A 23,736-nucleotide genomic window follows, 5' to 3' on the forward strand; every position below is an offset into this window, starting at 1 on the left:
CACTAAACGCCACCGAAACCTGAGGATTCTTGAACTCGACCCCAAAAAAAAACGACTGTATCGTCACTTTCAATATGGCTACTGCATAACAGCTGTTTGCAAATTACTGAACTGTCATTTGCAAATATTGCACAACACTGTGCCTAGTAGCAACTTTGCCAGTGTAGAAGGAAGTAATTGAATTGATTCTGTCTCTATATAAGTATGCCTACACCTTTAGATAGCAATCTCAGTAGGCAAGTGGGAAAATATGTGGAAACTCTTACACACACTGGGCAAAAAGTGTTGGATAAAGATGTATTGAAAAAATTAAAGAACATCTGCAAGTATGCTAACCATGTTTTTCTTGTGTGTGTAGATCATATGTTTGAATTTAGCATTGTACTTAATGGTTCAGTGTTAATTTACTTTGTGTATCCTGTGGATTACCATTCAATTACAATATTTTTTCTTGTTGCAGGATATCTGATGGCTATGTGGAACATGCTTACCATTTACTTATTTATCAACTTGAGAAGGCACATGCAGAGATACGATTCAGTGCCTTTCAAATTTGTAATGAACTCTTTAGGTGAAATAAACTGTGTACCTATTATGGGTTATAGGGTAAACTGTCAATGTAGCTTATTCCATATTTGTAATCTCAGCTAGACTTAACTAAATGTAATATAAGAACACTGCTTACTAAGGGATGGCACTGTCAAAAGAAAATCAGATATCTAAATAACATAAATTAAGTAAATCAGGTGTAGGAATGTAATTAATCCCTGATACAATGTATCGTCTTAAAAACTAGTACATACTATTTTGGATCCATATTTATAATGACGTCTGATTGACACACAGATTAATGACAATTGTTGCATTCCACCTCCTCAGCTTTACTAGGTTCTCATCCTTATCAGTATAAATGGAGTTTAGCATACAGGAGAAGGTACTGCTAAATCTCTATTCTGAATTTTAGCCCACATACAAAAAAAGAATTGTCATTTTTCAGTTTCTGAAAATAGTGACACACATTACAATAATATAAACTGACGCAAACAGTTTAAAATCATAGTGGATTTGCATTATTTTAGCTGGAGTACATAACACCTAGTAACTGTCCATTGTGCTAGAGAACACCAAATGATCAAATGTAGTTGATGCTATGATTCTAACTGTAAGTTTACCAAGGTTATATTTATTTCCAAGGGCCATTTGATAATTTTTGTCATGTTAGACAAACAGAGCAATATTATATGAGCTACGAAAAGTGGCTGTTCTACTGATTATGAACTTTTCTGTGGCTACTGGTCAAATGGTGATTCAGTCAATGGCATACAGTAATGTAAAAAATCGTTGCTTGTAGCATCCCAAACAGTTGTTAGCAGTGCCATCTATTATTGCAATCTCTGTGTGCAAGTCTAGCAAGTGGCACACATCATGGCCTTATGGCAAACTCAAAGCAGATCCATCTACTCAAATCATCTCACCATTACCTTTCAGTTTTATATATACAGAAGAAAATACTTTGATGATTTTTGATACTGTTTAATAAATAACTCTCATACTCCCAAGCCTGTCACTTCATTGACTGAGCTGACATGATAACTAATTGTTTGTGCTGTCCTCTATTCTTCATGGTTCTCATTTAACTAATATATGTTATTTGTCATGCCTACGTGGATCAAATGATAAGTAAAAATTAGTGTTCAGTCTAACCCTGCTTTATTAAGATTAACATTTGATACACTAAAGCATTTTATATATATTCATACACATAACCATGGTAACACATAACAATAGAGAAATTCTATTTTTACACACATAACAATAGAGAAATTAGGAACAGTGCATGTAGCACAGTCTATTATTGAAAATTGTTTACTTAGATGTTGCCAACTCTAGCATTATATTTTAACTTTAGAGAGTTGCCAACATAACAATATATTGAATTACTGTCATTCAGGAGATCACACTTTTTCCGAGAACTGCTGGTTTCTAACATGCAACATGTGATGGAGCTGACATGTGAAACTTCCTCTGATCGACTTCTTCCTCCACCTCGATCTGTTGCTCTAAGTCTTAAACGTATGGCATTACAGTGCATACAAGAGTGGAATAAGGAATATGGAGATGGATATAAGAAATTGCAACTTGGTTATAATTTCCTGAAACATTGCAAGAAGGCAAAGTATTTTGTTTAATTCAAATCAACAGCTTAAAGTATAATTGGGTATTTTAATTTACATATGTAATCAATTCATATACAGTATATGTAATCAGTATGTATGTTTCAGTTCACCCTTACATGCTTTTCTCTTAAGACCCATTTTAATATTATCCTCTCATCTGCACTAGTATCTTCCAAGTGATCACATTTTGCCTATATTACTCATCATCGCTATATGTGCTACATTTTTTATATTCTTTCCTTTTCAGCAGCCTTCCTCATTTATTCTCGTTATTTCTTTCATATCCTTCCCTTCTCCATGTTCTTTCACTTTTACATTTCATCTGTTTATAGTTTCTATGGTAGAACCTGACCACAATTTAAGATAAGTTTGCTATTTTAGTACCTCCACTTAATTTATTTCTTTCATGCATGTAACTACACACTGCACAACGTTTTTAATATACAATGTACATTTGAAAATGTTATTAATTAATTACCTTCCTTTTTGTTCCAGGTGGATTTTAATGCATTACAAATTGAAAATTCAGCAGAACAAGTGAGGCAACAGGAGCAGGAAAGAAGGCAAAATTTGATAAACCAGGAGAAATTGAAGAAAATAATGATAGAAATAAATGGTTTGTGCTGTGTTTCATAATGCAGATATGATGTAAAAGGTTTGATCAGTATGGCATAACCACAAAACATACGGATTGTGTGTGAGATTTACAGTTCCCATAGCAGTAATTGTAAAGGTCACTGTCTTCTGGGATGTTACGCTGTTAATTCTGGTAGATAGGTACCAACATCCATCTTTATGGCAGAAAAGTGAAGTAACCTGAGGCAGCATGTTCCTCCAAAATATTTCCAATGTTCTGCCAGACTACACACAGCATAACATCTCAGAAGACAGTAATTTTCAGTATTGTTTTGATTTATTTAACATCCATAACTGTTACATTATGTACAATTGGACAAGTCAGTTTTTTAAAAAAAATTGCTAAATTATAAATTTGCAATGAAAGTTCTCAAAGCCCAAGAAACCTGTTTAGGGAAGAGTGGGACTCGCATATATTATACATGTCAAAACTGTTGAGTGAGAAATAATGTTTTGCTGTAGGCTGACTAATCTGTCCATTAAATTTCTGTGTTAGAAGCAGAAGGTACTTTCAATACAGGAGTCCACAGATGGACTGAGTTCTAAGATACTTCAGCCAACTTCACACTCCACACCTTTCCTAGTCCCTTAAGATCCATTTTAACAATTTCCCCCCATCCACATGTCAGTGAGGTTGAATGAAGGAATGACTGTGTAAGGGGTGGGCTTTCTTGACCCTTGCACCGCGACCACAGTGATCTATTGTGCCTATGTCAGTGAGGTTACTTTACAGGAAGAATGTGTTTGTTTGCCACATCTGAGAAGAGTGTAAATCACAGACATCTTGTTATGTCAAAATTGTGGTCTTCTGGATTGTGGCACTGTATGGTTAGGTAAACAGGTACCAGTTTTTTCACAGAAACTCACTGCTTCCACTTTCAGGATAGAATAGTGCTCTTCTACCCTCAAGATGGAGGCAGCAGGTTCCTCTGAAAATCTTAGTATGTGTCTACAACACTACATGGTGCCACATCCCAGAAGACCATAATCATTTTGGCCACTTTCATGGGAATCTCAAATCTTAATATGGCCTTAATTATGTAATTTACTCAGTCCTCTGCTTAATTCATCTCCTTCGGTCCAGGTATTTGAGATTTGGTTTTAATATACTCTCACTTAAGGTAAGAAACCATGTCCCACAAACATACCAACAAAGGCACTTAACTGTCAGATAATGGATTTTGTGGGTGTTGGTACTAAACAGAATGTGGAAAACTGTAATGGTGTGTGAGTGTATTACAACTAAAATATATCTCTTTAGGATTCAGTGCTTGTGTTTTCTGAGTGTACATTCTCACAGAAAATTCTGACAATCATAAATTAATGCCTTCTAAATTTTTCTTATGTTTATTACAGAAATGCAGCCTGAAATAACAAATACACTGACAGCACTGGAAAACTGCATTTGTCTGCTCTTTCCAACACCAGAAGATTTCTTTATTCAAGATGGAAATGAAACTGAAACAAAATCTAAAATCTCTGATGAAAAACCTAGTCCTTCAAACTGTTCTGGTACAAAGCAAACAGAAGATCAAAATAAAAATGAAGAACAAGATTTAGATCAGAAAGATAGGTTGTCAGAATTAATTGAAAGTGCTAGAAAAGTTGAAGAGAAGAAAAATATTGTAAAAAATGACTCTGATGTCCCATCCATAAGCAGATCTAAAGATGATGATGATATGGAAGAAGACAATTCTGAGTTTGGAAGTGAAACATCAGATTCTGAGGAAGACATTGATTTTCGAGAATATGGAATACTCAATTCAAAATATAGTATTGAAGTGAATGTAAATACAGGTATTTGTTAATAATTTAAATGAAATATTATTTCAGTTATAAATAAAGATGATAAGGATGTTCATAAATGGTATATTTTATTAATGTCTTTACAGACATACCTCCATATTTGTAAGGGGCATGTTCATGAGATCACAAATAGCAAAATTTGTGAAGTTGGTCACTGCCATAAATAAATATGTGTGTGTACCATGTTAATGATTTATGTATTATTATTTTCATTTCTTCAGCTGCTAAACATCACTTACCCTTCTGAGAAACAAAAGTAAAAGTAAAAAAGTAAAACTATCCCTGTAGCAGGCCATGAAGGCCCACAGGGTTGTGAGACGTTAAGGGTCCCACATTACCTTGACAATTGGCTCAAAGATGGCGGTAAGGTTGTCAGCCTTATGCACCAGCTGCGCTTCACTCACCAGGAAAATTATTTAATTAATTCCTGGTACTCATTTCTGTTAGAGGCTGAGTAAACCCCAGGGCCTAGTGTGGCCGGAAGGATTAGGTCAATTGAAAAAAATCCAATGACCTCATCGGAACTTGAACCCGCGACCTTCCGGCTTGTAGCATAGTACTTTAACCACTATGCTACTGCGTACCCCTTCTGAGAAACAGAAGCACATTGAAAATGTAAAACAAATACTGAAAACCCAAAGATGTTGCCAGTATAAAAGGAAGGTGCAGACAGGTGGCCTGTGAGCTGGCACACATAGGTTAGATACTGTGAACCTGCATGAAATCAAGATTCCCAATAAATCTTCCAAAGACAGTTAGTGATAATGCAAGTAAAGCCACAAATGTGGAAAGATGAATGTATTTATGCTATTTGACCTGTCTGACCTCTGCCTGCCTGACAATGGTAAAGAAATACAGAAACCTTTCATATGTGGGGGGCAACCAAAGTGGTTCAAGGGGTTTCAACTTATTTTTGTTTTTTGTAACAGATTCAACATCAATTAAGGAGACAGCTGATAATGATGCTATCTTCGAAAATGCAAAAGATATGTATACACTTATTAACAACAGATATCTACCAACTGTTAAGAAGTGGATACAAGTTATCACCAAAGCTTCAGGCAAGTGCATAAACTTAACTGTATTCAATTTCAGATGTTATATGCTGGTATTTTATCAATTAGTTTAATTTCTGCAAGAACCCAGAGCATATGACCAGTTAACATATCAGAAAAGGGTAAAGTTGTCTAAGCTTAAATAAGCACAGCCATACATTCTTAAGTTTGGCACTAGATGGGGGTGAGTAGTCAGTTTCACACCCCATCCACTTTGCCCCTGGGGAAAGCCCCCCCCCCCACACACACACACACACACACAGTAGATCCATGAAACTTGTAAACTATTTTTGATTCCACTATCTGCTGGAACAAGAGTAATGTAAACCAATTGTCTCATTTTGATTAAAGAGAGAGAATAGTTGGGAAGCTACATCTGCTTCCAACATCAGGTAAAAGTATGGAACATATTGTCTAGGGTTGTTGGGTCCAGTAGATGGAGCAAATCTGTATCCCCAAACCCATTAAAGTACATTTAATTCTTTACCTGATGACGGAAGCAAAACCATCTTCCACAAGACAGTGGAACAGATTCGAAATATGTGTCAGTTTAATAACACACCTTTGTCACAAACCTTCAAAAGCATATTGTAGATAAACAGGGATATGATCTTGTATGTTTACAGGAAGCTCAGACCAGTTGAAAAAGATTTTAGATCTAAAGAATTCTCTTGAAAAAGCAACAAAGAAATACACAGAATTAAAGTGCCACACTGTTCCTAATGATGCAAATGGTTCATCTGACTCAGACTTTGAAGAAGTTGAAGAGAAAGATGGTTACGAGAAGATGGCACAGGAAGATGTACCATTATCTGGTCTGTCTGCAGGGACAGTGTTTGGGCTAAAGAAATTCAACACAAAGACAGAAAATCAGTCCAGTTGGAATATATGGTCAGAAGATAATAGTGAAATGGTAGTTACTTATTTTCTTGTATTCAGAGCTTTATACTCAAGATAGTGAGTGTGTTATACAGTAACTCAATATTTTAATTTTCTTAAGTTGAATACCTGAGCGAAGTTCTGATCATTTTTAATATCTGAATATTTGAACCAGAATGGACAGCAATAGTTGGAATTAATTTGTCAACCATATTATAAATAAAAGCTTTTGGTAATGACTTATAACTACTTTTTTTCAAGTATTTCAGTCTGTATGGTAAGGTTAGTAAGAACTGTGCATTAATATTCACTAATATAGTGATCCATTTCTGGATATAATTTCCAGTAGTAAAGCAGCGATTCCAACAGTTCTAACATTGCCAGATACAAACTTTCACAACATCACAAAGTCCATAAATACTGATGCGAACATTTCATACAGATGTAGGACCTGAGGTTCTCACAGCAGTGGTTATGAAGAGTCCTATCTTCTGGGATATAACGCTATGTAATCCATTGAAAGGCAGCTGTCTTTTCATAGGAACATATCACCACCATAGTCACAGTTGAATAAGATGAGCAAGATACTAGCGCGAAAGCAGGTGGAAAGCTGAATCTATTGGCTGACTTTCAATGACTGCCCAGCGTTATATTCCAGAGGATAGTACTCATCATTTCATAGAGAATTTGAAACTATGTTTACAATCTCTCTCCATTCAGAACTACACATTACTGAGTTTCCCATTATGTGATTTTGTCTTTTTATTACTTTCTAATTTCACATTATATTCTCCAGATTTCTTTGTTTATGTTAACAGGATCCCACATCTGCTCGGTCCACATTGTCAGTTTTGAAGTCAGTAAATTCAGCAATGCCAAAATCTCCAAAGAAAGAAAATATGGACCACACAGCAGCATCTTGTAGCAAACATGAGAATACACCAACAAGAGGCTGTTCAGAGAATGAAAAAGTTAATGAAGAAGAACCAGTACCTTCAACATCAAAAGATAATTCAGTGTACATCTCAAAAGAAAGTCAAAGAGCAAAGCTGTTAGCTGCAGCTCCAAAAGTTCCATTTGATATTGATCTATATCACTGGGAGGATGACAAAATTCAGGCTCCTACAATGGTTGCGTAGGTATCATCTTCATGAAAAATTGACGTTATGAGGTATATACCACATAAAAATAAAATATTGTTGCCACAAAAGTCATATTATTTTCACCAAATTAATTAGAAATGTTGGTTCAGTTGACATGAGTAAATACATGTCACATTAAAATAAAAATTGTTGCCACAAAAGTCTTATAATTTAAATACATTTAATTATAATTGTTGGTTCCTTCCATTTAAATTTTCAGAGTTTTTACGTACAATGTCCCTTAATCGTCATCTGTCCCAAGAGTACAGGAGATGAATAAAATAATAGAAACACTAAGAAATTGAGGAATAGAATTTGTGTTGGCAACATTGAATGTTCTTCTTTTGTTTGTTTACACGTCGATAAAACGTGGATATCAGACAACTGAAAATGTGTCATATGGTCAGATGAGTTATCATGCACATTGTTCCCTACACCAGGAAGAGTTTACATTTGGGGAACATCTGGTTTGGTACCAACAGTGAAACACGGGGGAGATTCTGTGACGGTTTGAGCAGCAATATCATGGTATTCTGTTTGTCCCATTATTATCCTTCATGGCCGAATTAATCCAAGGGAGTACATGGACGGGTTGGGTAATTAGGTGCATCCCATGATCCAGACATTTCCGAACAATGATGCGGTTTTCCAAGATGATAGTGCCCCCCTTCACACAGCTGGAACTGTTCAGCCACGGTTCAAAGAGCATGAAGGTGAACTTCAGCATCTTCCCTGGGCCAGCACAATCACCAAATTTTAACATCCTTGAACCACTCTGGTCAGTTTTGGAGACTAGAGTGAGGAACAGATTCCCACCTTCAGCGTCTCTAAAGCAACTTGAAGATGTTCTTCAAGAAGGATGGTATAAAATTATGCTAGAGACTGTTAAAAACTTGTACAAGTCCATTTCAAGAAGGATTATGGCTGTACTGAAGGGAAAAGATGGTCCAACACCATATTAGTAAAGAAATGTGTAAAGTGTTTCCATTATTTTGTTCATCCCCTGAATGTATTCAGGAGCGTGGCACCTGTAGTGTGGTAGGAAGGTACCAGCATTTCACATGGCAAAACAAGGGTACAAATTTGGGGAAAGGACAAAAGGGAGGCTGCAAGTGGGCCAGTGGAAGATGGTGGGCCTTAAAAGGTCAGGGCCAAAATTTGAGGAGAAACGTTCCCCTTCCCTGGAGGCAGCAGGTTCCTCTGAAATGACAGTACCTTTATGCTACTAAGCATCACATCCCAGATGATGGTACCTCACTGCTGTTTCCTTCCTATCTCCTACTGACATCTGTTGGAAAATTATCTTTCTGGGTGCTTCAGTAGATCATACAATGTATGGGAACTGTGTTCCTTTGTTGTATTTGCTTCCACTCCCCAGTTATATTTCTGAACGTGCAGCAATCGATTGTTGCTTGTATTTATGTATTAGAGCACTACATAGTGGGTGGGTTCTGTTCTAGTGTTAGAGCTGAAGGTTCCAGATTCTGGTATACTTCTTTAGAAGAGCTAGAAGAGGTACCAGTGCCTGATGGTATACCAAGTTTGAGGACCAGAGTAATTGAATTCACTGGTAAATTTGAACCAGTCCGGTGGGCTTGCAGAGCACCCCTACCTAGTGGAAAGCTCTGCCCACGTCGAGATCGCTATAAGGTATTTATGTACACTGCACCAAAATAGGAGGAGAGAAATGCACCCACAGCAGAGCACAGGAAATACTTAATGTCATAGTATATGAGAATCATTAACAGTAGCATGTAAGATAAAGGTAAAATTGTCCATGTGCTTAAGCACCGTTGCATGAAGATGTAGAAGAATGGATGTAAAGCTACATGTGTTTGGTGAGTGGTCACAGACATGCTCAAACTGCTTTATTTACATCAGATGGAAGGGTAGATGAGTGTCGGAGCCTGTCTGGACACAGAGCCAAAGAGAAAATCACATGCTTCTGCAGGTATTTGAACCCTGGACGTCTACTTACAAGGGCAATTCCAACATATACTGTAGGGGGGCTGTTGACTAATTCTGTCATATGTAGAGTCCACAGGAAAACAACAATTTTGAGATATAAGGAAGAACAGGTAAAATCTGATCATTTGACGCATTCTACACTATGAGGGCCTTATGGTATGTATTAACAACATCCTAGAAACATGAAGTGCATAGTTCAGTTAGTAAAATGATTGGGTTTGATCCTGATAAGTAAGAAACGTTTCTATGTATTAAAATGTTTTGGTAATTGAGAAATTTGTTGTAAATGTGTTTTTAATGTTTCTACACACATTTTAGAACAATTATTTGATTTGCGTTAAGTGTGGTGTGAATACATCTTAGCCTTTATCAGACTGTTGTGATGTGCATCTGTGTGTAGCAGCACTAGTGCTGCATACGGTACAGCACAATACAATAAGAATACCATTTTTTTTATTGCTAGTGGGGTGGAACCAAGTCCCTTGTACTGTGGCCACTTCTGGCCTGTTGTACCAGCCCCAGGTGATAGGTGAGGGTGATTGTGGAGCAATTGGTGGAATGAAGATTGGCAGGGGAAACCGAAGTACTCGGAAAAAAACCTGCCCCACCACCACTTTGTCCACCACAAACCCACTTGACCAGACCCAGGATCGAACACGGGCCGCCGTGGTGGGAAGCCAGCGACTAACCACTTGAGCTATGGCGCAGCCATAAGAATACCATTGCCTCCAGGTTAATATTTAGTTACTGGCATCACAGTAGCTAGGGTTTTAAATGCTCTAATTCCAGAAGATAAAGGTTAACTGCTGGTACACTGGTTATGTGTCATATCTAGTAGTTGCATTGGTAGGTACTCAGATATCTAAGGATCTACCAGAAATATTGTGGTGGATCCTGCTTTTCTAAACATTAGGAGCATGAAAACTGTTTTTACTTTTATTATGGACCTAAGTTTTCTCTTTGATTTCAGTGTCCTTTCCATGGTCCAATAGTGTCAAGAGATGAAACTGGAAAATGCACCAAACCAGATGATGCTCAAAGATTGGCAAAAGAAGAAGAGAAAAAAACAAAAGAATGTCCAGATTGGCAAGACCCACAGCTGCTTGAAGATATCAAGGTCACTTAAACACCCTGCATGTCTCACACTCTCTAACAGAATTCCATACAAAGAGTAGTTTTCTTCTCAGATGTAACGCCATGTAGTCTGGTAGATGTCCATCTATTTTTGCACAAAAGTACCGCCTGCATCTTCATGCCTGCAGGCTCTGCTTTCTACCTGCTTCTTGCTGGTTTTCTTGCTTGATTTAGTTTTCTACCATGAAGATGGAGGCAGTACGTTCCTCCAGAATGTGGGCGGCATTCTACTAGACTATACAGCATTGGATCCTCAAAGATAGCATTGTTTGTAGTCAAGCTGTGAGAGCCTCCTTCCTCCGTGGCATTTAGTCCACAAGCGAACTATATCGACCAAGCAACCACTGCTTGTTGGCGAAGTTAGTGCCAACTTTTGTGGATAGACGGTGTCGCGGGGTCAGCGCAATGGATTCCCATGGCTGTTAATCTCGGTTTTCTATACCAGATGTGAGAGCATGAGATGCAACAAAATGTATATTATATATCATGCAGTCCATTCTTATCTATGAAAGATAAATCAAGGAAAAATGTTGTCATGAAATGTGAAGCGGTAACAGCAAGTATACATACAAACACAAAGAAGTGATTGGAACTTACACAAGCCATTACACAGCATCAAAGAAACACTGGTGTTGCATAAAAATTTAGGTCTAAAATTAAAGAACAGGTATGTGATGATTGATGCTGTTTTCTTGTAAACTTACTACATATGCAGTAAAAGATAAAGCTGTCCCTGTAATAGGCTGTGAAAGCCCATAGGGTTGTGAGACATCGAGGCTTACACCTTCCTAGATAATCGGTTCACAGATGGCGGTGAAGTTGTCAGCCTGCTGGCTGCCCTTTACCCCAAGGAAGATTCGTGGTACTCATTTCTGTTAGAGGCTCAGTCAACCCCAGGGCCCTAGTGCAGCTGGAAGGATTAGGTCAATTGAAAAAATCCAGTGACCTGCTTTGTAGCGTGACACATGACAGTCATGTTAAAAAGCAGGCTTTAATTCACTGAGTGGTTATAATGATACTTTCACTTTTCAGCATGCCACTGGAGTCGATCTAAGAATGCCAGAGAAAAAGAAAAGGAAAGGCAGCAAGAAGAAAAAGCAATCAAAGCAAAGCAAATGCCCTGGGCTCACCGATATCTCTGCCAAACAAAACACAGCATACACCAGACTCTCCAAAAAGATTTTCAAAAGGTAAACACTTATCACATTGAACATCAATGTCTCATGGGATATGATGCCATGTTGCTTGATAGATTATTACCACCGTTTCGGATGAACATACTGCCTATATCTTCAGGATAAAAGAGTAAGCCAAGCATATAAGAAATTGGTGTTGATTCGAACCATTGTCTTGAGCAAAGTAATAGGAATAGAGACAACAGTGTTAAGATTATTGGACCTTAGAGGTTCTCCTCTAAAGATGGAGGTAGCAGACATCCCTGAAATATTACCGCCTAACTGCGTAATTACATGGCATCACATCCCATTAGACTGTAAGTGTCATAGTTGCTGCTGTCAGAACCTCATATCTCATGTGTTTTGTGGGCAAAAAAAAGTTGAAATTGTTCGAGAACCATGCCATGAAGACATGGGGGAGCAAAGGTACAGCACCATTCTTAACCTCGGCACTAGATGTCGGTTAGTGATTAGCTTCATGCTTCAGCCACTTTAACCGCCCCCTCACACATACATATACACAGGACAGGAGGCTGGGTGGGACCCAGGACTAGTCTGGGTATGTGGAGAAGAGGAAAACCTCTTACACCTACCAGGAATCAAACCCCAGCCATCCAGCCCATAGCTACACTGACTGAATTATAAAAGTTCTGTAAGAATGTAACTTTAAGTGACTCTACTGGCATTTCAGGGATTTCAGCTTGTGGTCTTCATTATCCCACTATATGCTGCAATGCTGTTGCCATAAAAGCATTAGCATTGTCTAATGTTGAACAGCCACAAACAAGTGGAAGCTGATCAACCTTGGAAGAGATTTGTAGACAACAGGATGATTCAGTGATGATTAAAAAAAAAAAAGGTGGGGAGAGCATACTGTGGTATAAGGGATAACATTTTGGAGGAAGATAATGTACTCTCAAACACAATAGCCCACATGAAGCAAGATACGAGCCAGGATACCTCCTAACATTACATTTTTAAAAAACTATTTGCTAATTTATATTGTGGTGATAAGTAATTTGAAATACTGGTAGTAAATTAGACAAGCAAAATACTGCTCAGTAGACCAGTAACAACCTATTAACAGGATCCTGTTTTACTGGCTAAGCTGAAATAGCTTAGTAAAAATATGACTAGGCTATGGGTTAGCTCAGGCATGTCCAACTTCAAAGAGGTTGTGATCAACTTTTTAGTGTCAAAACTGCCAGTGATCTACCACCCCATCCTATCGCCGTACCTCGCTTTAAGCAAAAATATTGGTAAAAATACCACATGCTTTTCATGTATAATTTCCTTATAGGCCTATGAGATCAACCAAAAATCGTCCTGCGATCGATGCATTGGACATGCCTGGGTTAGAGGAATCTTAGTTTGATTCCTAGAAGGGGTAACAATTTCTGTCTACTTCAGTCTAGGCTTGATTTGGGCCCACAGTCTCCTATACAATGGGTATGGGAAGTTAATTTCCCAGGAGTAAAGCAGCTAGGGTGCGAAGCTAATGACTAACCTTCCTCTAGTGGTGAGGTTAGGAGTACATGGGGCTATATCTTCACTCCTCCATGTTTCCATAACAGTGCTCAAATTAAATGCAGCAACATCCTTACTTTATTTCGTTATTTTTCCCATTCACATTATCTTTTGTTGTTCTAGGGGTGCAATGAAACGAGTTGCCAGATCAATGGATGCAGCAGATCACAAGAGATTCAGGGACAAATATGGAGACCAGTTTCATTATATGTATAATACTGTATAATGAAGTTAGAGCATAAATCTCACCAGCTTAGATCTTGTTTCCTGTTCAAGTTGAGAGTCATTTCCATGGTGTCTGCTGTATATTTGTATAAATGACCACAGAGATGAATATGTTAAGGTTTCCATCCATGAAGGTGTTAGTTTAATCCCATGACTCATAGCTTTTATTTCAGTACTTCTTGTGGTTATCAATGCATGATACATGCTAGAAGGTATCAAAAACAAAAGGCCAAGGAATTAAAACCCAAGTTGCCAAGCAAAGGGTCATTCACATATCCTGAACTAGGGAAGTCAGTATTCCTTTTATGTTCAGTTAGAAAGTAATGCATTTTCACACCATAATGAATACATGTAGAAGCTAAGAGGTCTCATTCTTAAAGCGTGGCAAAATAATGATGATGAGATAAGAGCAGATTAAATCTGGGCTCCTACTCAGTTCAGAATCTTTTATTGCCCTGTGAGCTATTTAAACACAGTAAACCCCTCGTTATCTGAGATCCAAGCATTCAGAGTTCTCATGCAACAGGGACCCTACAATGAAAAGCAAAATAAATGTTAAAGTTGTGTTAATTTACCAATGAACTGCTAATCAATGACATTTCTTGGAACAAATTAACATCGATTAATGTGGGATGACTGTATTAACTAAATATGCATTCTCCCTGTCCTACATGTTACTGAATGATATGTCAAGGCTCATGTCTAACACCATCTCCCACAAGTAAAACACAAAAACAGTAAATTGTAAACAATCTTCTTTTTACAGTGCACTACACTTAACATTACAACATAAAAATATGAATACTCACACAGCACATACATTACTCTGAAACAAAAGCCTGCTTGCTTATTCATGACCTACTGCATGAATAACATTCATGCAGTGTATTAATGCTTAACAATATGTTGCTCTGGTAACTCAACATCGCATAATTCTGGAGTTCTCATCTCCTGTTACATTACTTATTTATGTGTATAGAAGTATATTTTAGAATGGTTGTGATTTATAGTGAATTGTAAATGATAAATTGAATTTATATGGTGTATGAACTTGAGAGATTTATACACATTTCTACCTGAAGTGTACATTTTTATGTAAAATATTTTGTGTAATTTTATAAGATAAAGTTGGAGTTACAGATATTGTATTTGTATTGTATTGGAGAGGGTGGGTTTCCCCATGCACTTAGACCAACTGTTGGTCCATTGTGCGTCCCCCTATGATATTCTACCAGTCTCTATTCCCCACCAGTACTGGTGCGTCCCATCAGTCCCGACTCAGCCAACGAATTCGGCCTCTACTGGCTCAGCGGTATCTCGATGCTTCCTCCATCTACCAGAGGCGTTAAGAGACTACTGTTGGGCGGGAAATGTTCTGAATTTGGCTCAGTGGTCCCCTTGGGACACGAGGTTCTTTTACATGCCGTAAAGCTATGACACAGGACCCACGGCTTAAAGTCCCTCCTGGAGGACTTGTTCCCTGAATTTTTCTGCCCTTAAAAATTCCACGACCTCTGCCTGGTTTGAACCCATGTACCTTGAGTCACGAGGTGGGAACGTTACCCCTAGATTATGGAGGCCGCTTTGGAGTTATAGATAAGTAGGGCAGCTACACTTCACGCCTCTTACATTCTTCCTATCTACATTTATCCTAATGCTGTAAGTAACTGAAATGATTAGGTTTACCTGCTCATGAAACAGAACTGAATTCAGTTCTTGTCCATTATTTGTTAGTATACGCTGATATATACTTTTTGTGACCGGCAGTACTTTTAGCAAATAAAGTCTTGTAGTGTCCATCACAGTTAATACATCATAATAAATTTACACCTCATCCTTATTCTCAATGAATAAATACTGACAGTTATGCTGCAAAAATAAGGATATGCTGTCAGTACTGATGCTCATTCATCGGTAATTACTTATTCATGGAGCTGGGCCCTTCTGGAGGAGCCGCCAATTTTGCAGCTACTCAAGAATTTCCCAGCATTTTATGAAACCTGAAGGTTCATCACCATGTTCACAAGAGCCCTTCAATGGTCCCTATCCTGAGCCAGATCAATCCAATCAATACCATCCCATCCTATCTTTCTAAGATCAATTTTAATATTGTCCACCCACCTACGCCTTGGTCTTTCCAGTGGTCTCTTTCCTTCTGGCCTTCCCACCAATATCCTATACACATTCCTCGTCTCCCCCATTCGTGTTCCATGCCCTGCCCAGCTCATCTTCCTTGACTGAGGTGGGCAGGGCAGGTATGTTATGAAAATGAACATCAGTAATTTATAAACTAAAATAAGTTTGTTTTGCAGTATTACTATATTTCAAGATTATGATTAGGTCTTCTAGGCTATGATATGGTAGGCCGGTACCATTTTAGAAGAACTTGGTGTCTCCATCTTCAGGGTAGATGAAGACAGTGGATTCTTTCTGACCACAATCTAAATATTAAAAATTATATAAAATCCTTAAGTTTTCACAGCCACCAAATATGTGTAGGATTTGATATTCTCATAGCAGTGGTTATGATGAGATACTGCTATGTAGCCTGCTGAAAGCAACCAGCCTTTCAGGGGCACGTTACCTCTGATGGGTATCAAGAGTAATGTCTTTTGGGGTATACACCCAAAAGAAAGAGGCAACATGTTCATTCAAAATGTTGGTAACTATCTACCAAAATACAGTGACCCCCCCCCCAATTTAAGGTCTCGTTTGAGGATTAAATTTGCATAGTGGGGGGGGGAGTCCAGCTGGGTCCACTCGGCATGTTGGCCACTGATTGACCTATTGTACCTGCCTCGGGTGATTTTGATGATGGAGAATTTGGTGGAATGAAGATTGGCAGGGGAAACTGAAGTACTCAGAGAAAACCTGCCCCAGCACCACTTTGTCCACCACAAATCCCACTTGACCAGACATGGCCTCAAACCTGGGCCGCTGCGGTGGGAAGCCAGTGACTAACCACTTGAGCTATGGCGCAGCCTGACTCTTTGAGGATCAATGGATTTGAACAAAAAACTGAGGGAATTCAACACTGAGATTACTGACTTGGGGTAAATGGAACTGAACACTGAATGAAGGACAACCGTACACTTTGGAACATTAAATGGCGTCCCATGGCAAATCACGTTATATACCAGAACACAGCAAATATGAAAACTGGGCTTCATTATGTCTATGATACGTGTGTCTTGGCTGTTTGTGTTGTCATTCATGAAATCACTTTCCGATGATGGAGACAGAAACGGTCTCCAGATTCCAATTCCTTGTCAGTACAGCGTCACTATGTTAGAAGTCAGTGCAAAGACTGTACACACACCTACTCTCTTCTATACAATTGTCCTCGACTACTCGTACATTACAGTGAAAACAAAACCAACTGTAGCTAGGTAGGTAACTGCTGGTTGCTGCATGCTAAACAGCAATGGAAACCATCTGACAAGTAAAACCAGTTTCAACAAAATCAACATTTCTTGTTTGGGCCCCTAGCAAGCATAACATTCCTGAAGATATCAACTGTGAAGTTTTGTTTAGGAAGATATTCTGTGCAAATTAATGGAATGTAATCAAAATCCTTGGAAACTGCAATTTTGAGTTTTGGGGCACATCTGAGGTTTTCTATTTTTGGAGCTGGAATATTCATGTTCACTGGCACAAACCTATGATGGAAAGACACTCAAATACCAAATATGAATAAAATTTGTCCAATTCAGGCACTAATGAAGCACTCATCCATACAAGTGGCATACCCAAAAACCACTTCTTTTTTTTTTTGTATTCACAAGGGCTCAAAATGTGCAAATCTGTCAAATTTTTAGAACAATTCTTTTCAGCTTTCTCATATATACTACATATATGACACAGTGAAACATATGCAATAAATTTACAACCCACCAAAACGAGTGAAGAGTTCCCCAGAACATGGAATACAGGTTGAATAAATAAAAACAGCAACTATCATATATGTATGGTGTATAGTGAAATCACTGTACAATGAAATTATAAATCTGTCAGCAGATATTCTCACGATGACCACGAGTCTTCTTGTGGTAGCGTATCTTCTCAATGTCTACAGAAGGGAACTGCTCCTTCACAGCTTGCAAATCTAAGTTAGGGAACCTCTTCATGAGTCCCATTACATGGTTGCGTTCCCGGCTGCAACAACAATTAAACATCAATTTACTGTCTTTAGTTCTAATAATGTGATAATGATTTACCAAAGTTGGGAGCACTTCCTTTGGACACTGTCCACGAAGTGAATTTTCCAACTGCATTTTTTTTTTTGTGATTTCTCACATCTTATCTTATTGCTGGTATTCATCTCTTGTTGCAAAGATAATCACATTGCAGATACCACAATGCATACAGTCATAAATTTTTTCTGTATGTCATTAAATATTTTTCAAAGAAACTTATTCAAATAAATATTGTAGACCTTAATACGCAATTTATGATATGCACCAATTTTTTTGTACAATGATGTAACTGTATCAGGGTGTTGAGATTATTTGGACTGAAGAGAGATGAAGTGACAGGAGATTGAAGAAAAATGCATGAGGAGCTTCATAACTTCTAATCTTCTCCAAGTATAATTAGAATGATCAAGTCCAGGAGGATGGGATGGGCAGGGCATGTAGCATGAATGGGAGAGAAGATGAATGCATATAGGATACTGGTGGGAAAGCCAGAAGGAAAGAGACCACTGGGAAGACCAAGGTGTAGTCGCATGGACAATATTAAAATGGATCTTAAGAGAGACAGGATGGGACGGTATGGATTGGATTGAACTGGCTCAGGGTAGGAACCAGTGGAGGGCTCTTGTGAACGTGGTAATGAACCTTTGGGTTCCATAAAATACTGGGAAACTCTTGAGTAGTGGCACAATTGGCAGCTCCTCCAGAAGGGCTCAGCTCCATGTGTGAGTGACTATCTACTTGTACAAAAATCAATAAGGCTGGTCTCAGCTTCATGTAAAGCAGAAGTCATATTAGAATGATACAAACCGAAATTGCATTGCATACCTAGAAGACTTTTTTATAGAGCCCTGTATCAAATTTCATTAAAACCCATTTGGCAGTTTTGGAGAAACACCAGGCAAACATGACTACCCCTGTATGTGTTTACTTAATACAAACTGCACAAGGAATGCACATTATCTTTACACACAGCTACCAAATAATGCCTAATGAAAATACTATGACAGTTTAGTGTTTTTATCATGTTATACCTCACTTTCATAAAACTTCTATGTATAATAAAATCTGCATGTGACAATTTCTGCAAATGCAGAAATTGTTATTCCCACATAACAGAGGACAATATTTTGAATTTCTTCTACACAATCCTTTTCCACAATTCAGCCACCAAGTTCAAGTTTAAGCGTCATTCATTAAACACAAGAAAAGAAACAAAAGCCCCCAAAAATGATAAAAATGTTACAGATACTTGAAGAAAGCAGTCTTCTGGGATTTGGCACCGTGTATATGTGGTGTTAACCAACGTTTCGGAGGAACGTATCGCCCCCATCTTCAGGGTAGAAGAAAAAGTATAAGAAATCTGCAAGCGACAACACCGTGAGAAACGGTAAAGCAGAAACGTCGGTTAACACCACATATACACGGTGCCAAATCCCAGAAGACTGCTTTCTTCATAGTCACCGCCGTGAAAGCCTAAAATGTTACAGATACTTACTTCCGAGCTTTTCTCTTTTCAAGAAACAACTTTTCTCTGTAAAGCTTCAAAAATTCCCTGGAATCACGAGTATGACCATAAGATTTATAGTCCTGTTGCCACTTCTTATTCATGAAACGTGGTATAATGTGCTCACTCATCAGCTGATAGTACATCAAACCTGTGAATGTACAGAGAAGAAATAAATCAGAACACTTTACTAAAAGCTAAATGTTATCAAGTATGTCAAGGTGGGGCAAAATTATAGACATAACCTAAGGACAACTATGACATGGTGTGCGAGTTTTTTTGTAGTTCAATTTAATGGCTTCATGTCACTCACAAGTTAGCTTGATGTTACGTACATTATTTACATTACAGAAACCACATATTCCTGCCAGTTTTAACATGTATTTTGTAATCAACAAGTGTGTAACACCGGTCAAAGTTTCACACTTCTCTGGCCATTATCTCCATAACTGTTCAACTTTGGACATAGGTGTTTTGGGTTATATCGGCATACTTTAACATACGGAACACCCTCCCGAAGTTTGGCACATTCCTCCTGGGACACCCTGTATAAACACACACAGAATTATTTTTCATTATCCATAGCTCATATTGAGATACTTAGGTGATTTGCTCACCTACAGAACCCTTTCTTCTACAGACTGGTCGTTCACCAGTCTGTCCTGTTTCCAGCATAAAGTAAGCTTCATTTCTCTCCCTCACAACAGCTTCCAAATTACTCATGCTTTCTTCCACCTAGAACAAAAAGCACATCAACTCCTGAAGCAAACAGAAGAGGTTAACTACTAAAAGGAAATTTATTGTTATTTCTGTGACTATGCTTCATGCCATAAAGGTAAACAGAGGACATATATCTTTATGTTGAAGTAATAAAAACCATCAAATATAGAATGTACCACTTAGAAATTTTATTTATTAGATAACATATGCCTTACAGATCACAGAAAGTTCTTGCTTACTAGAAATTACAAACAAGCAAGTAGTCTCAACATTCTTAATTATAAAGGGATTTAAATGTCAGTGTTACTGCTAAAAATTAATGCATACAAAGCAAACATTTCTAACATTTATACCTCTCATGATGGCCTATATGGATGAAACATGTAAGGCATAATTTATCCCATAAATAATGTTTCTAACTACTACACAATATACTTGATTTTTATTATGCCATTATCAGGATAATGTATAATATTGCTTCTTTTTTTTATTGCTAGTGGGGTGGGTCTAAGTCCCTGTACTGCGGCCACTTCTGGCCTATTGTAGCAGCCCCAGATGATAGGTGAGGGTGATTGTGGAGCAATTGGTGGAATGAAGATTGGCAGGGGAAACCGAAGTACTCAGAGAAAACCTGCCCCAGTGCCACTTTGTCCACCAGAAATCCCACTGGACCAGACACGGGATCGAACCCAGGTAGGCCACAATGGGAAGCCAGCAACTAACCGCTTGAGCTGCGGCGCAGCCTAAAGTATAATAACTAAACGTCTCATATAAAATTACTTACTTTATCTATTCTCTCAGGATTAGGGAACAGTTCCACTTGTTCTTTGCATTCATGTTCCATTGTAAGCAGCATGTTCTTTTCCTTTAGCAGCACAAACCTTAAAAATTCATTAATTTTAAAGTAACACAAAACATGATAGTACTGTGTGTCTGAGGTACACCACAAATGAACAGGCAACCTCTTGAAAGAGAAAACAGTACAGTAACTGTGGTTCCCACTGCTGGATTAGAGGCTCTGTCAGTGGTGACGATGCAGAGTACAGTCTTCCAGGTTGTAACACTGTGTACTTCAGAGACGACCTGATGTTAAAAAGGAACATACTGTCTCCATCTTCAAGGCTGAAGCATAAGCCAACAAAGAGACCAGTACAAACACGCAGCAAACTGAGCTGCTCCTGTTTGTTTCTTGCTTGTTTTACTCGTCAACCCTGAAGATGGAAGTAATTTGTTCCCCCTAAACAACTGGGTCTCTGCGAACTACATGGTGTTACAGCCCTACCCTTCATTATGGATTCCATCATATGTTGAATCCAGTAAATTCTTAATGGTAACATAACAATCAAAAACCCTATCCGATGATATAACCTCAACCATGTTCCTGACACAGTTTGCTGACTTCAACAGGGAGCTGGTAAATTAAAATACAACTTTAGATTAAAATAAAAATGAATACCTGTCTATGAATGTGAAGTTGCTAGACCTGACTGATCCTCCTAAGTTGTCACTAATCTGGGGCTTCATTTATACAACAGACTACCAGTTAACTTGGGGCATATTATCCAGGGTACACAAAACTGCTGATCTTGCTCTGTAAAAAAATTACTTCTTCTAAGGAAGACTATGGGTCCAAAAGCGTTGTGTTGCCAACGATGATACTATCCAAGGGCTTTGTTTATAAGACTGACTGGTGTGTCCAAAGGTAAAAGATAAACTTCATATGGAACTGCTTTTTAGAAAGGAACAAGTACAAAACAAAGAGAGTTTTATTTCACATTGGAATATGTGCTTGGAAACACAAGGCTTTCTTGGGGTTATCTTTTTAGTATGTATAAATGACACAGAAGCTTCTGAGAAACCACTCTCATGTTTCTCTCAATAGCATTTAAATAAAATACACTTATAAATGTCAGTGTCACTTTATAAAACCCAACTCACATGTTTTTTGTTTTCTTATTGCTAGTGGGGTGGGACTAAGTCCCTTGTACTGCGGCCACTTCTGGCCTATTGTAGCAGCCCCAGATGATAGGTAAGGGTGATTGTGGAGCAATTGGTGGAATGAAGATTGGCAGGGGAAACCGAAGTACTCGGAGAAACCTGCCCCAGCGCCACTTTGTCCACCACAAATCCCACTTAACCAGACCCAGGATCAAACCCAGGCTGCCGTGGTGGGAAGCCAGCGACTAACCGCTTGAACTATGGCATGGTCTAATTCACATGTTAGTTATATATGTTTCTGATTATCCAGGGCAATTCATTTCCCATCCACCCTGCAAAATCGGGAATCTACTGAAGTTACTTAGAACTCATAACACAAACCATTCTAAAATAACTAATGCAAGTGTTCATGATATTGCAAATACACAATACTTCTTCAAACAAGTATTAAAACAAACAAATATAAGAAAACCTACCATAATTTATGTAGGTCTGAATTACTCTTGATTCGGAGTTCTTCCTTCTTCCATGATCTGCCAACTTTAACTTCACTTTCTCCCCAGTTCTTTTTATCATCAAAAAACTCCATTAAATCATGTTTCACTGCAGTTCCATGGAAATATAAGCATGAACATACTGCAGAACTGCTTCTGCAATATAAAGACATAATTTCACTGTGTTAAAAATTTGTGGAAATTATAGATAATCTTACTTATCTCTACTCTCTACTTATTACTTGAATTATAATCATACTTTAATATGAAACTTGGGTTTTCGGGAATACGACGTGTGGAATGCTTAATGTTTTCCGACGTTTCGACAAACCTTGTAGCTGCCATTTTCAAGGATAATCACTTTGGGAGACGGAGTTTGTAATTTTTATTTAGCTCTTGAATTAGGCAGTATCTTGGAGGTGAAGACTAATGAGAGAGCCACAAAAGAGATGCCAATCCCCTACCTCTCCAAGTCATTAAACCTGAATATGGTTGCTGCAAGGTTTGCCGAAACGATGGAAAATATTCAACATTGCATGTGGCGTATTTCTGAACGCCTAAGTCATTCGTTGCGATCAAGCTGAGCAAAACCGAAGAGCTAAAATCTTGTTCATTTTCAATGAAAACCTAACCTGCAAAAAAAGGAAAGTATAAAATGACCATACCTTGGAACATATTTTGTTTTCAACAAATTTGTTACCGACATAGACGAAAAGATCTTACACATACTATTTAAAGTCTTTGTAACATTAATTATTCCTGCCATCTTTTTAAAATTCGGAAAAGCATTACGCACTTCCTATCATCAACCAAACCCCCATCTTCCCCAACGGCTTACCACAGATCGTCGCCGAAACCATCATCTACGGTCATCTACACATGACCATCATCAACGATCATCAACCTTCCGACGCTTCCGACCTCGTCTACTTGGCGAGCAGATGATAGCAATTCTCTGCCATCTATATCTCAAACTTAAACTTTCGGCTAATGGTTTTGCATCAGTGGCTTGATCGGTAATATATTCACCATCATTTTACACAGATTTCAACGTCTCCCCATGCCAAGTCCATAGGACACGTAATTATTCAGCCATTCAATAAATTCTATACACTTAAATACTACAAGGGTTCACAAATGCCAGCGATTTAAGCCAATGC

The 23,736-nt window shown here is 38.2% G+C and overlaps 2 protein-coding genes across 2 annotated transcripts; one reads left to right on the forward strand and one right to left on the reverse strand.

Moving 5' to 3' along the window:
* Positions 1–77: 77 nt before the first annotated feature.
* Positions 78–14,867, forward strand: LOC111870971 (UV-stimulated scaffold protein A). The gene is made up of 12 exons (XM_023863662.2): positions 78–326; positions 461–571; positions 1,952–2,171; positions 2,673–2,793; positions 4,170–4,610; positions 5,549–5,680; positions 6,301–6,587; positions 7,372–7,688; positions 9,156–9,345; positions 10,634–10,780; positions 11,830–11,987; positions 13,623–14,867. Exons 1-12 carry the CDS (start codon positions 205–207, stop codon positions 13,723–13,725), a joined length of 2,349 nt encoding a protein of 782 aa, XP_023719430.1. The 5' UTR covers positions 78–204; the 3' UTR covers positions 13,726–14,867.
* Positions 14,868–17,533: 2,666 nt separating this feature from the next.
* On the reverse strand, positions 17,534–23,408 carry LOC111870976 (39S ribosomal protein L47, mitochondrial). Its single transcript, XM_023863675.1, has 6 exons — positions 23,242–23,408; positions 22,559–22,732; positions 20,929–21,025; positions 20,042–20,159; positions 19,416–19,575; positions 17,534–17,879 (listed from the first exon to the last, which is right to left on the reverse strand). Exons 1-6 carry the CDS (start codon positions 23,340–23,342, stop codon positions 17,735–17,737), a joined length of 795 nt encoding a protein of 264 aa, XP_023719443.1. The 5' UTR covers positions 23,343–23,408; the 3' UTR covers positions 17,534–17,734.
* Positions 23,409–23,736: the final 328 nt, after the last annotated feature.

Source organism: Cryptotermes secundus, unplaced genomic scaffold (assembly GCF_002891405.2).
Source record: "Cryptotermes secundus unplaced genomic scaffold, Csec_1.0 scaffold1044, whole genome shotgun sequence".
Lineage (NCBI taxonomy): Eukaryota > Metazoa > Arthropoda > Insecta > Blattodea > Kalotermitidae > Cryptotermes > Cryptotermes secundus.

Bases quoted from the DNA above. Each gene is read 5' to 3' on its own strand.
- LOC111870971 (XM_023863662.2), top strand. From the start codon at position 205: ATGCCTACACCTTTAGATAGCAATCTCAGTAGGCAAGTGGGAAAATAT. The intron at 327-460 runs GTATGCTAACCA...TTCTTGTTGCAG, and splicing joins AAATTAAAGAACATCTGCAA to GATATCTGATGGCTATGTGG. The intron at 9,346-10,633 runs GTATTTATGTAC...CTTTGATTTCAG, and splicing joins CACGTCGAGATCGCTATAAG to TGTCCTTTCCATGGTCCAAT.
- LOC111870976 (XM_023863675.1), bottom strand. From the start codon at position 23,342: ATGGCAGGAATAATTAATGTTACAAAGACTTTAAATAGTATGTGTAAG. The intron at 21,026-22,558 runs GTAGGTTTTCTT...TGAATTTTTAAG, and splicing joins TCAGACCTACATAAATTATG to GTTTGTGCTGCTAAAGGAAA. The intron at 19,576-20,041 runs GTGAGCAAATCA...GTACATTCACAG, and splicing joins TAGAAGAAAGGGTTCTGTAG to GTTTGATGTACTATCAGCTG.